Source organism: Phascolarctos cinereus, unplaced genomic scaffold (genome assembly GCF_003287225.1).
Source record: "Phascolarctos cinereus isolate Bilbo 61053 unplaced genomic scaffold, phaCin_HiC Scaffold_2;HRSCAF=192, whole genome shotgun sequence".
NCBI lineage: Eukaryota > Metazoa > Chordata > Mammalia > Diprotodontia > Phascolarctidae > Phascolarctos > Phascolarctos cinereus.
In genome coordinates, this window is record NW_027555625.1 from 136,038,037 (window position 1) to 136,052,719 (window position 14,683).

The window sequence follows — 14,683 nt, forward strand, 5'->3', positions numbered from 1 at the left end:
ATGTAAGCTCCTTGAGGACAGGGACTTTTCCCTTTTAATTCCCAGCATCTGGAAGAGTGCCTAGTGCATAGTAAGTGCTTAATCCATTCTTGTTGATTGATTGATTCTCCAAGGTCACAAAGGTATCATGTGCCAGAGCCAGGATTTGAACCTAGTCTGTCTCACTTCCAATGCAGTATTCTTTCTGCTTTACAGCCTTCCATTTCCCCACTCACTCCCTGCCTCTTCATCGGTTGTCCTTCTGCTCAGCATGCTCTCCCTCCTCGTTTAAGAGCACTGGCTTCTCTGAAGACTATATTCATTCCATCTGCTTTACCGGGCCTTCTCTGTCCGCACTGCCCCTCTCCCCACTGCTCCTCTCCCCACTGCTAGGGCCTTCCCTAGGAGTTGTTTGCTTATTGTCTCCTTTCTCTGGAATTCTCCCCCAGCTCCCCAGGAGTCTTCCTTTCTCAAGTTTCTCATTCTCAATCAGCTCTTATCTTTGTCTTCTAATTTCTTCCTTGTGGCTAAGGTTTTCATATTCCTTTTCCAGAATAGAAGAACCATTCCTTCCTCCACCATCAGGATAGCTTCACCTTCTTAGAGGATCCCTGAAGCTTTAAAACCTAGCCTTAAAAATCTGAGTCTAAAACCAGAGACCATGATTTTGACCCTTTCATCTCTTGAATTTCTTCCCTGGGGCCTGCTCTCCTGATTGGAAGCTGTTTCACCTGGCCTGCTATTTCAGTCAGGTCCCATCCATGGTCCATTACATTCTCAACTCCCTGGCCAACTTCTCAGCAGCTTCAACTTCCATCCTAGGGATTCAATGATCATCTCTAAGCTGATGATTCCCAAATCTTTTTATCTAGCCCTAACCTTTCTCATAACTTCCATTCTTCCAGTTGTATATCAGACATCTCAACTGGATGTCCTATAGACATCTCAACTTGTGTCCAAAATCGAACTCATTACCTTTCCTCTCTCCCCTTTCCCTTAACTTCCCTGTTCTTATGCAGGATACCACCATCCTCCCAGTCACAACCTGGGTGTCATCTTCCACTCCTCTCTCTCACCCCACATATCCAGGCAGTTGCCAAGTCTTATCAGTTGTACCTTTATAACATCTCCGTATGCTCTCCCTTCTCTCCTCTGACACTGCCACCACACTGGTGCAGGCCCTCATCACCTCACTCCTGCTCTACTGCCATAGCCTGTTAGTTGCTCTTCTCATCTCAAGTCTCTTCACATTCTAGTCCATTTTCTACTCAGGTGTCAAATTGATCTTCCTAACTCCAAAGTCCAACCACACAGCTCTCTGCCTCCCATTCAGTAAACTCCAGGGGCTCCCAATCACCTCCACAGACCAAAAACAACCCCAAGAATAATAAAGCAAACAGAGTATATTTCAATCTGCATTCATATGCCTTCAGTTCTTTCTCTGGGGATGGTTAGCATTTTTCATCATAAGTCCTTTGGAACTGTCTCGGATCATTGTATTGCTGAGAATACCCAAGTCATTCACATTTGATCATCATACAACATTGCTGCTACTTTGTACAGTGTTCTCCTGGTTCTGCTTATTTCACTTTGAATCAATTCGTGTAAGTCTTTCCAGGTTTTTCTGAAAGCATCCTGCTCATCACTTCTTATAGCACAATATTATTCCATCACATTCATATACTACAACTTATTCAACCATTCCCCAATTGATAGACATCAAATTTTGCTCAATTTCCAGTTGTCCACCACCACAAAAAGAGCTGCTATAAATATTTTTGTACTTACAGATACTTTTCCTTTTTTTTTAAAATCTCTTTGGGATACAGACCTATAATGGTATTGCTGGTCAAGGAGCTTGCACAGTTTTATAGCCCTTTGGGCATAGTCCCAAATTGCTCTCCAGAATGGTTGGATCAGTTTACAACTCCACCAACAGTGTAATAGCATCTCAATTTTTCCACATCTCCTCCAAAATTTGTCATTTTCCTTTTCTGTCATATTAGTCAATCTGACAGCTGTGAGGTGGTACCTCAGTTGTTTTAGTTTACATTTCTCTAATCAATAGTGATTTAGAGCATTTTTTATATAACTATAGATAACTTTGATTTCTTCTTCTGTTCATATCCTTTGACCATTTATCGATTGGGGAATGATTCATATTCTTATAAATTTGGCTCAGTTCTCTACATATTTGAGAAGTTATGCTTTTATCAGAGAAATTTGCTATAAAAATTTTTGCTCCCAGTTTCCTGCTTCCCTCCTAATCTTGGCTGCAAGTTTTGTTTATAAATGCTTATTCATTCATTTGTTCATTCATTTGTTAGTTATTAATCACTTGCGGCAAAACTGTCACAAAGACTTGGAATTAAAAGTCTGAGAAAACTGCCACTCGCTACCTGTGTGACCATGGGCACCTGATTTCTCTTCCCTGGGTCCCCATTTCCTCTTCTGAAACACTGGAGTGGAGGGACTAGCTAAGCCTTATGAACCTTTGTGGCTCTAGTGTTGTTATTTGAGTGAGGGGCTACTCTGAGCCCTGGGAAGATGGTGGAGAAAAGAGTGTGTGTGTGTGTGTGTGTGTGTGTGTGAGAGAGAGAGAGAGACAGAGAGAGAATGTGTGTGTGTATGAGAGAGAGACAGACAGAGAGAGACAGAGAGAATGTGTGTGTGTGTGTGTGTGTGAGAGAGAGAGAGACAGAGAGAGACAGAGAGACAGACAGAGAGACAGAGAGAGACAGAGAGAGGGAGAGAAAGAGAGAAGAGGGCACTTGGGGAGGAGAGCTCAGAGACATACGTACATACACAGAATGTGACACATTAACTGCGTCACCATGGACGTCATTTTAGCTCCCATAAGAGCCTTCCTTTCTTCACTAAATGGGTCTAAAAATACTGTGCTCTAATGCTCCCTTGTAGGGTTGTTATGAGCAAAGTGTTCACAAATCTGAGAACACCATATGAATGTATTATTATCATTATTATTATAAATGTGAAATCCTACGCTTGCATTCCCAAAATAAGCTTTGCAGGATGGCTGGGCATGGTTCCTATGGAAACAAGGTCTGGGTGTTTTAGTGGACTGCCTTTGCAACATGAAGGAACAGTGTGACATGGCTGTTCCCAAAGCTAAAGATGTCAAAGGCTTGATCGATAATACTGAACTGCATTATCAGAATCCTTGTAGATAGCATGTAGACTTCCTCAGAGAGAGGAGGGTGGGAATAAGCATTTCTATAGCATCTACTATGTATCAGGCAATGTGCTAAGTGCTTTTTACAAATATCTCATTTGATCCTCATAACAACTCTGCCAGATAGGTGCTATTATCATCTTCATTTTACAATTGAGGAAACGAAGGCAACAGAGGCTAGGTGACTTGCTTAGGCTCACATAGCTAGGAAGTGTCTAAGGCCACATTTGAACTCGGTTCTTTGTGACTCTCTGCGCTTAGCCTTCTCATACATAAAATAAGGGCACTGTATTATTATATTACCTCTAAGATGTCTTTCAGCTCTAAATGTATGATCAAATCAATAAATTAGTCAATTACCCCACTAATATGCAATCATATTACAATAGTAGAAATCAATCAACATTTATGAAGGACCCAGTATGTACCAGGCACTGTGCTAAGTACTAGAGATACAATAAGAGACAAAATACAGTCCTACCCTCAAGGAACTTACAATCTAATGGGGGAGACAACAAACAACTATATTAAAACAAGCTAGCTAGAGGATAAATAAGAAATAATTAAGCAAGGCACTAAAATGAAGAGGGTCTGGGTCATAATGTATAATCTTTGTAATATATTGTTGTAATTTTTAACCTAGTATTCTATTTAGGATTTTTGCATCCATAATGAAATCCATTCATCCATTAATGAAACTGGTCTATAATTTTCTTACTCTGCTTTTATTCTTCCTGGTTTAGGTATCAGTATCATATTTGTTTCGTAAAAGGAGTTTGGTAGGATCCCTTCTTTGCCTATTATTCCAAATAATTTATTTAATATTGGAATTTGTCGATCTTTAACTGTTTGATAGAATTCATTTATAAATCCATCTGATCCTGATGCTTTTTTTTTCTTAGGAAGCTTATTTATGGCCTATTCAATTTCTTTTTCTAAAGTAGGTCTATTTAGATATTCTATTTCCTCTTCTGCTAATCTAGGCAATTTATATTTTTGTAAATATTCTTCCATTTCACTTAAATTGTTAAATTTATTGGCATGTAATTGAGGAAAGTAACTCCTTGCAACTGCTTTAATTTAATCTTTGTTAGTGATATATTAATTCTTTTTTCTTTTTAATACTAGTGATCTGGTTTTCTCTCTTTTTTAAAAATAAATTAAACAATGGTTTATTTTGTTAGGTTTTTTTTCTCACAAAACTAACTCCTAGTTTTCTTTATTAATTCAATGGTTTTTTTTACACTTAATTGTATGAATCTCACTTTTAATTTTTAGGATTTCCAATTTAGTGTTTAATTGGAGATTTTTAGTTTTTTAAATTGCATACCCAATTCACTGGTCTCCTCTTTCTATTTTTTATTGATGTAAGGATTTAGAGACACAAATTTTCCTCTGATCACTGTTTTTGCTGTATCCCATAGGTTTTGATATGTTGTCTCATTGTCATTCTCTTCTTGTTTAATCTCCAATTAGTTTTTAACCTATGTTTCTGTGGTCTCTAACTAAATATAATTTTTATTGCATTGTGATTTGAAAAGGATACTTTTAATATTTTTGCTTTTTTCCTTTTAACTAATTTTTGTGCCCTAACACATGGTCAATCTTTGTAAATGTACCATGAACTGCTGAGAAAGGTGTATTCCTTTCTATTTCCATTCAATTCTCTCTAGATATTTATCATATCTAGTTTATCTAAATTTCTATTCACTTCCCTGACTTCTTATTTATTTATTATTTTTGGTGAAATTGATCTAGTTCTGAGAGGGGAAGTCCCCTCTATTATTAAAGTCCTCCACTAACATAGTACTACTATCTATTTCCACCTGTAATTCATTTAACTTAATTCTTTTAAAAATTCAGATGCTGTAATATTGGTGCACATAGATTTAGTATTGATATTGCTCTACTGTCTATGGTACCTTTTATCAAAATGTAGTTACCCTGTTAAACTCTTAAGTCTATTTTAGTTTTAACTTTGTCTGAGATCATGATTGCTACCCCTGCTTTTTCTTTTTTTGTTTGCATCAGCTGAAGCATAATAAATTCTACTTAAGCCTTTTGTTTTAACTGTGTGAATCTCTTATTTTTAAATGTTTCCTGTAAACATATTGTCAGATTCTGATTTTTAATCCATTCTGTTTCATGGGAGAATTCATCCCATTCACATTCAAAGTTATAATTACTATTTGTGCATTTCCCTCCATCTTATTTTTACTCAGTATTGTCCTCAGCTTCTCTTTTTACCCAATCCCAATTACCTTATCTTCTCCCCTTATCCTCCTATTCCTTATTCTACTCACCCCTCTAAGAGTCTCTCCCTCATCTTCTTCCCCACTTTCCTAAATCTTAATCTATATACCCTTCTAAAAGTCCCTCCCCAAGCCTGTCTCCCCAATTCTCTCACCTGGCTACAAGTCCAGAAGACTTCTGTACCCCTCCAGACGTACAAGCTGTTTCTTCTTCAACCCAGGTCCAATAAGAGTAAGGTTCCAATGTCTCCAGCCCTCCACCCCTACCTGCTTCCTCTGTATCAGCTCTTCCTTTCATGCCCCATATTTGTAGGCTTCCTATAGAAGATGGGATTTTAGCTAGGCCTTAAAGGAAGCCAGGAAAGCTAGTAGTAAAGATGAGGAAGAAGAGTGTTCCAGGCCTGAGGGACAGCCAGAGAAAATGCCCAGAGCTGATAGAGTATCTTCTTGGAAAAGCCAATATGCCAGTGGATTGAAGAGTACATGTCAGGTATAAGTAAGAGGGGACTAGATTATGAAGGGCTTTGAATACCATACAGAGCATTTTGTATCTAATCCTGGAGATGATAGGTAGCCATTGAAGTTTACTGAGTATGGTGGTGGTGGTGGTGGTGATGGGGTATGACATGATCAGATCTGAGCTTAGGAAAATGTTTTAGTCGCTAAATGCAGAATGGATTGGAGTGGGGAAAGAACTGAGGCAGGCAGATCCACCAACAGGTTATTGCAATAGTCCAGGTGTGAGGTGATGAGGGCCTGCTCCAGAGTGGGAGCAGCATCAGAGGAGAGAAGGGAACAGGTTAGAGAGACATTGCAAAAGTGAAATTGACAGGCTTTGGTACCAGATTAGATATGGGGAGTGAGAGATAGTGAGGAGACCAGGACGACCCCTAGGTTGGGAGCCTGAGGGACCTGGAGGATGGTGTTACCCTCGACAGAAACAGGGAAGGTAGGAGGGGGCGAAGATAACGAATTCCATTTTGGACATACTGTGTTTAAGATGTCTACTGGACATAACACTTTGAGATGTCTGAGAGGCAGCTGGAGATGTGATATTGGAGGTCAGCAGAGTTTGGGGCAGGATAGCTAGATCTGAGAATCATCTTCATAGAGATGGTAATTAAATCCATAGGAATATGATGAGATCACCAAGAATAGATAGTATAGAGAGAGATAAGAAGAGGGCCCAGGACAGAATCCTGAGGGACACCTGTCATGAGGAGGGCATGACCTGGAGGACGATCCAGCACAGGAGACCGGAATAGTCTGATAGGGAGGAGGAGAACCAGGAGAGAGAGAGGTGCCCCAAAAACTTAGAGAGGAGTATTAGGGAGGAGAGAGTGATCAGCAGCGTCCAAGGCTGCAGAGAGGTCAAGAATGAGGACAGAAAAAAGGTCATTGCATGACCTTGTATATTTGTTTAAGATTCACAAGGTGCCTTAACATTTTATGTTTCATTAGATTTTGAGCACGTTGGAGGGCAGGGACTGTCTTTTGCCTTTTTGTATCTCCAGCATTTAGCGCTGTCCCTGACAAATAGTAGCTGCTTATTGACTTACATTGAATTCAAATATGGCCTCACTTTTTTTTTTAAAGCTCTGGGTAAGCCACAACATCTCCTTGCCTAAGTTTCATCTGTAAAAGGGGGCTAATAATAGCACCTACTTCCCAGGGTTGTATGGAGGATATGGGAGGTAATATTTGTAAGGTGTCAGGATCCAAGACCACTTCTCTCTTTTTAAACGCCCTGCTTTTCAGAGCTAAGGCCCAGCAAGCAAGCTGTGCCCTGAGATTGGCATAACAATAATCCTTTGCATTCTAGACGAACTTTGCTGCCACTAACTCACAGAACTGGTGGTCCCTGAGCTTGGGCAAGCACCAACAGGCCCAGACATGAAGCCCGCCATGACTGGACTTTTTGTCACTATACAACCTTGCCTCACTTTGCTGCAGTGCCCCACCACTGTTGCTACACTAGGCTGTTTGATTCTTTATCTAGCCACAAATATATGAATTAAGGTTTAGCCTCGCTGACTCGGGTCTCCTACTAGAGGAGGCCCCAATACATGGGTCTAATTTTTCTGGGCCGCGGGAATAAAGAAGCTTTTGCTTTTAACTTGGGTGAGCTCTTTGGCATTTTTTGGAGTTAACAATGGTTGCAAAACCTCTGTGACTCTTTGGTCATTGTGAACCAGAGCTCACAAAAGTGTTATGTAAGTTTTAGTTATACTCTTGATTGTCAGACCATCTCTGGAGTGCTGTGTTCAAGTCTGGAAATCACACACTTCAGGAAGGACATTGACAAGATGAAGCGACTGGACACCGTCTGAGATCTATACAGAAGGAACTGAAGATAGCCTTGAGAAGATAAGATTTGGCAAGTTCATGATTGCTGTCTTCTGTAATTCAAAGGGGGGTCACGTGGAAGAGGGAGTGAGTTTCTGCCTAGATCTCAGGGCGCAGAACCTGGAGCAATGAGAGGTTCTAGAAGAGGAAGGTCTTGGCTGTTCCGAAGGAAAAACAGCTCAAGCGGGGAAGTGATAGGTCCCCTCCCTGGAGGTGTCCAGCGAAAGCCAGATGACCGCATGTCATGAAGGCTGAGCAGGATGTCCTCTGCTCCTTTCCACCTCTGACATGCTGCGATGCTAAATGGTACTCGGTCCTGGTCAGTCGTGTCTGACTCTTCGTGACCCCATTGGGGTTTTCTTGGCAAAGATACTGGAGAGGTTTGCCATTTCCTTCTCCAGCTCATTTTACAGATGAGGAAACTGAGGCAGACAGGGTGAAGTGACTTCCCCCCCACGCCCATGGGTTCCATTAGACTGCAATGTTCCCGAGGGCAGGCCGCCTCTCGCCTCTCTCGCTGCGCCCCTCCCCGGCCCTCGCCCCTAGGCCGCTGGGAGGCTGCCCGGCCTCTCTCGCTCGCTCCGCCCCCGCCCTCCCGCTCCCCAGCGGCCGGTGACTCATGGCGGAGGCGGCTCCGACGACAGCAGCCCAGCGCAAGGAGGCGGGGGAGGAGACGGCGGCGGCTGCTGGGCCGGGGGGAGACGAGCGGGGCGGGCTCGGCGGCAGAGGCGGCGGCGGCTGCAGAGGCGAGCGGACGTGTGCCGAGCGGGCTCCGCGAGCACGAGCGGGGGCCGCAGCCGGAGCCGGAGCCGGGGCCGGAGCGGGCGCGGGAGGAAGGGAAGGCGGCAGGGCGGCGGCGTGTCGGGAGTCCCGGGCGGCAGCGGCAGCGACAGCGGACAACGACATGGGCGGTGGGCCATGGGGCGCGCGCAGGGCGCTGGCGGCCGTGCTGCTGGCCGCCTCGGTGCTCAGCGCCGCGCTGCTGGCCCGCGGGGAGCTCCCGGGCCCGGACACGCAGGAGCAGGAGCGGCAGCTGCAGCTGCAGGAGCAGCAACCTCGGGGTGAGTGAGTGAGTGAGTGACCGCTGGGTCAGCGCGGCCCCATTCATGTGTGTGCACATCTGCGGTCATGCGATTGCATGCGTGCCCGAGAGCGCAGAGCCCCCCCCCCCTGCTCTGGTCACACGCCCACGGCTCCCAGACAACACAAACACACACACACACACACACACACACACACACACACACACACACATCTGCAGCCCCATACATGGGTCCACACACCTTCCGCGCAGCATTCACACAGACGGCCCTGCGTCTCCCAGACAACACACACATCCGCAGTCACACTCCAGACACATACATGTTTGCATACCCAGCTCACATGCAGTACACACACAGCATACCCCACGTCTCCCAGGCAACACACACATGGGTCCACACACCTCCCACCCAATATTCATATACAACATACCCCACGTCTCCCAGGCAACGCACACATCTGCAGTCCCACGACAGACACATGTGCGTGTACAGACAGCTCACACACAACATTCACACGGAAAACACCCCATGCCTCCGGACAACCTCATACTCAATACACAGGGATCTTCAGTCTTGTGACCGCATGAATCTCTGACACACAGAAGGCACAGCTCACACTCATCATACATCGGACCTGCCTAACAACGCACATACCCAACACGCAGACATCTGCAGTCATATGCCAGAATGTCCCCATCGCACATGACGTTCGATGACACACAACATAGATGCATCTTTTTTAAAATTCATTTTTAAATTTTGAGTTACAGATTTTCTCTGTCCCTCCGGCCCCTCTCCCATTCATTGAGAAGGCAAGCAATATGATGCCCATTATCCATGCGAAGTCATGCGGAATGTTTCCTTATTAGCCACAGCAGACATACATCTGAAATCATACACTATCCACAAGCATGTGTGCGTACATAGGTGTGCAGCCAACGGCAATTAGACACAGCAAACGTGCACTCTCCTCCCCACAACACACATCTGCAGTCATACACTAGCTGCATGCACGCCTGCAGACATACAGCCAACACAGAACATTCAGATACACGGACCATTCACCTGCAAAGACACACGTTCCCTCCTTTCTTTCCTCCTTCCCTCTTCCCCCTCCCTCCTTTCTCTTGTGGCTTTCTTCTTTCTCCAGGCTGGACTTCTGACTCTCTCCTTCCCCATCCCCAGTTGTCTAGCTTTGCTCTCAACCCCATCCCACCCCACCCTACCCTTGTTCTCAATTATCCCCCCTTTTAAGCCTTGGTGAAAAGCAAGGTACTGAATTCCTTTCCTTCCCTGGAGAAAAAGCATCATCACATTTGAAATCCTGTTAGATGGCAGAACCTCCCCCCTCCCCCAAAAAAGCAAAAATCAAACAAAAAACCCCCCCAAACCTCACCCCCAAATGAAAAAAAAAACCTTCCATATTGAAGGAAAAAACAAAACAAAAAACCAAATCAGTCCCTGCTTTTCTTTCTCTCTCTCCTTCCCATATCGGCTGTATGCTTGTCTCTGTATGCTTTGTGAATGTAAAAAAAGGAGTGCAATTTACCAGATAATACCAGTGAGGTATTGTAGATTATCTCTCCATTCTCATCCCCATTCCTCTGCCCCACTCCCCTCCCCCAATTCTCTTCAATGTTGTCTATTGTTGCACAATTGGTAATAATACTAGCCATCATTTGTATTATTTTTATTATGTCTTCTGATTGACAAATCAAAATTTTGTTTGTGAAATAGGTGCGATTTTCCCGAAGAGGCTGAAAAAGGATAAATGCCTGACCCATACTTTGTATCTTAAGAGGCAGAATTTGAAACTAACCAGGTTTTCTATACGTTGTCCTACAGATCCCTAATTGCCTTAACGTTGGGAGGAATTAGAAGGGAACATTGCCTCCTCCTCCAGGCATCCTGTCTGCCCCCATGAGAAACCAATTGTTCCTTGCCCACCTGGTACATCCACCCACCATCAGGATGGAGTGATGGTGACGCAGTAGAAAGGAGCTGGGAGATGAGAAGCTTTGAGAATCAGATACCCCAGAGCTGACAAAAGCAGCATGATTACTCGGTGTTGCAAATTGTAATGTGGTGGTGATTGTATAGATTCTTGGAAGAATTTGGAGACACTCCAGGTGCTTCTTGAATCCTGTATTTAAGAAGAGATGAAGTTAAATGGATGAATGGGGGGAGGGGAGATCACTTATATCCTGGGGTTCTGTTACCTGATAGGAGTTCTGTCATCATAGCAAGCATTTATATAGTGCTTACCACTGTGTTAAGCATGTTACAATTAGTATTTCATTTGATCCTCATATAACAACCCTGGCAATTAGTTGCAATTATTTTCCCCATTTTACAGTTAAGGAAACTGAGGCAAACAAGGATTAAATGACTTGCCCAGGGTGGCACAACTAATAATAATAGCTAACATTTATATAGTGCCAGGCACTCTGCTAAACATTTTGCAATTAGTATCTTATTTGATCCCCTCAACAACCCTAGGAATTAGGTGTTATTATTATCCCCATTTTACAGTTGAGGAAACTGAGGCAAACAGGTTAAGTGACTTGCCCAGGTCACACAGCTTATAATAAAAGCTAACATATAGTGCCAGGCACTGTGCTAAAACACTATAAAATTACTATCCCATTTGATCCTCACAGCAACCCTGGGATGTAGGTATGTTTTTTTTTTCTGTTTTAGGCAGTTGGAGTTAAGTGACTTGCCTAGAGTCACACAGCTAGTGAGTATTATGTGTCTGAGGCCAGATTTGAAATTAGGTCCTCTTGACTCCAGTGACAATGCTGTATCCACTGCGCCACCTAGTTGCCCCTGTAGGTACTATTATTATCATCCCCATTTTACAGATGGGGAAACTGAGGCAAACAGATTAAGTGACTTGCTTAAGGTCACACAGCTAGTAAGAGTCTGAGGCTGGATTTGAACTCAGGTCTTTCTGATTCGGCTCAATTCTTTATCCACTGTAGCACCTCCAGGGCCTTGGTTTTATCCAGTATGATGGAGAATAGGGGTTTCAGTGGTACCTATAGGCAACCCCTGAGTGAAGAAACTCCTTCCACCAATGCAGGTTGGCACTCTCTCTTCCACTTAATTAATACTATTAAATAAAAAAATAATAACACATAATAATTAAATAAAAATAGTAATAAGAGCAGTGAGAATTTAAGTGACCTGATGAGGTTCACCCAACCTCATACACACAGTATGAGAGATGGTATTTAAACCCAGGTTGTCCACACTGCCTTTCATTATTATGAAAAATAGCTAAGTACCATAGGTGGTGACTTTGCAATGTATATGGTGTTCATTCAGTCACAGAATTCCATAGGAATGCTCAATGATAATATTGAATAATGGTGGAGAGCCACCTAAGTCCTTCTTATCTTGAAATGCAGGACAACAAAAATGAATTTTGGGTGTCATTACCTTTCATCCTTTTTGAGCCATAGCCACCCCAGACTATAGTTCCCTACCCATGGGACATTCATTAAAATTTATCAAAATCTCTGCTAACGTTAACTGCTTTTTTAAAAATAAAGTTAAAAATATTTTTGTTAAATATTTCCCAATTACATTAAAATTTTTTAACATTCATTTTTAAAAATTTTGAGTCCCAAATTATTTCCCTCTGGTCCCTTCCCCACTCCTTGAAAAGGCAAGCTATATTATCTATATTATCTCATTATATTATTAAGACATCTTATTATGTATGTGAAGTCATTTGACATAAACTTTTACCATTTTCTCCCAAGTGCTTGCACGTGTCTTTAATTCCTTGCTTAGAAGACCCGTCCAGTTCATCAAACAACAGAGTACAGGGTGCTTGGAACTTTTAGTTTGGTTCTTTGATGTCATAAGCTAATCAATCAGGAATTATTTAAGTACTCACTAGAGTCTAAGTTCTGTGCTAAACACTGGATATTGGAAGGAAAATGACGCCTGCCCTCAAGGGGCTTACGTTTTACGAGGGAGATAAAACATATGCATAAATAGTTACATACTAGATGGGTAACTCTAACCCTAACCCTAAACCCTAATCCTAACCCTTAACTCTTAAGTGACCTGCTTGCTTTTGATGGGCAAAAGGTTTGAAACCCAGATTTTTGTGTTGCCTAGGCCATGTTTCCATGTACTAAACCATGCTGCCTCTCACCTTGCACAAAATAGGTGTTTAATAATTGTTTGTTGAATTGAATTGAATTGATTAATTTTGAGACCCAGAGGGATCACTTGGTATCACTAGTTCCATCCAGGCTCATGTATGGTCTTCCAATATAATTCAATTATGGATTCTGGTAAAGACCATTCAATACCACCCTTTTTATTTGTTTATCACCATTTATTTATTATCGTTTTATAGGAAGTCATTGGTACTAGACGGGGGAGGGGGGAACCAGGGGAAAGGATATACTGATAAGATATCTTTACTTTACCTGCCCACTCCTCAGTGCAGGCACTGATGAATGGGGAAATAGCCCTCTGGGTCAGTAGGGCCTGGATAATATATGTAATTGATTGAAGAGAGGAAGGCAACCTGAAGTCAAGAATGAATGAATGAATCAATGAGTGAAAATAATTTGGTAAGAACTTACAATGTGTCATCTCCTTTTTATGTGTTGTGTTCCTCCATTAGAATGTCAGCTCCTTGAGGGCAGGGACTGTCTTTTTACTTCTGTTTGTAATTCCCTGTGCCTGGCATATAGTGAGGCTTAGTAAAATACTTGTAAAATACTTAGTAAAAGACTTGACAGTTTGTCAAGTACCGTAGAGGTGGTACCCAAGCTAGATACTCCAGGCTGTCAAAGATCTTGCATTATCGTTGGGGGAAGCCACCCAGGGGTTGGCAGGGAAAGGTGGTTTTTTTCTTTTTGTTTGTTTGTTTTTTTGGCTAGGTGATTGGGGTTAATTGACTTGTCCAGAGTCACGCAGCTGGTGAGTGTTATGTGTCTGAGTTCAGATTTGAATTCAGGTTCTCCTGACTTCAGGGCCTGTGTTCTGTCCATCCACAGGAAAGGTGTTTTGGTCTGAGAAGTCAGTTGGATAGCCAGAAGTTGGCTAGGGGGTATATGTCTGGATGGAATGTGAATCATGTTCTGGGCCAGCCTGTTATATAGCAGGCCAGGGCAGGAATTCTAGAGATGAAAGAATGAAGTTTCCTGGGCATAATCTCTGGAAGCAATAATGATAATAATAGCTAATGTTTATATTGCTCCTAAGGTCTGCTAAAATGCTTTTCATGTGTTACCTCATTTGACTCTGTATTTACATCTTGCCTCCAGAACTCAACTGCCTGTCTTACAAGGAGCTATTCTTTCAGCCTGCAAAATGAGTATTATCACACTCCTATAGTAACCAGTTCTTAGGATTTTTGTCAGAATCAAATCAAATGAAGAAATATAGGTTACTTTTCAGTAGTCTACCTTATAAAATTATATAAATGTCAGTGATTATTGGTTTATTACCAAGAAAGTAGACTCAGAGAGAAAGGTGGAGGTAGGAAATTTTCTCTTTGAGCATGTGATAGGCAGCCAGGTGCCACAGTAGACTGAGCACTGGTCCTGGAGTCAGGAAGATCTGAGTTCAAATTTGGATTCAGACACTTCATAGCTCAGGTAACTAGGTGGCCCAGTGAATAGACCACTGGTGCTAGAGTCAGGAAGACTCATTTTCCTGAGTTCAAATCTGGCCTTAGACACTTAACTAGCTGTGTGACCCTGGGCAAATCACTTAACCCTGTTTACCTCAGTTTCCTTATCTGTAAAATAAGCTGGAGAAGGGAATGGCAAACCATTCTAGTATCTTTGACAAGAAAACCCCAAATGAGGTCATGAAGAGTTGGACATGACTGAAAT

At 42.7% G+C, this 14,683-nt stretch overlaps 1 protein-coding gene across 1 annotated transcript in view; it reads left to right on the top strand.

Annotated features, from left to right (window-relative positions):
* The first annotated feature begins 8,374 nt into the window (after positions 1-8,374).
* HGSNAT (heparan-alpha-glucosaminide N-acetyltransferase) overlaps positions 8,375-14,683 on the top strand; it is a 48,052-nt gene continuing 41,743 nt past the window's right edge. Inside the window, exon 1 of the mRNA XM_020969556.2 lies at positions 8,375-8,831. Coding sequence (XP_020825215.1) covers positions 8,390-8,831 — 442 coding nt within the window. The 5' untranslated portion in view covers positions 8,375-8,389. The remainder of the gene's footprint in view (positions 8,832-14,683) is intronic.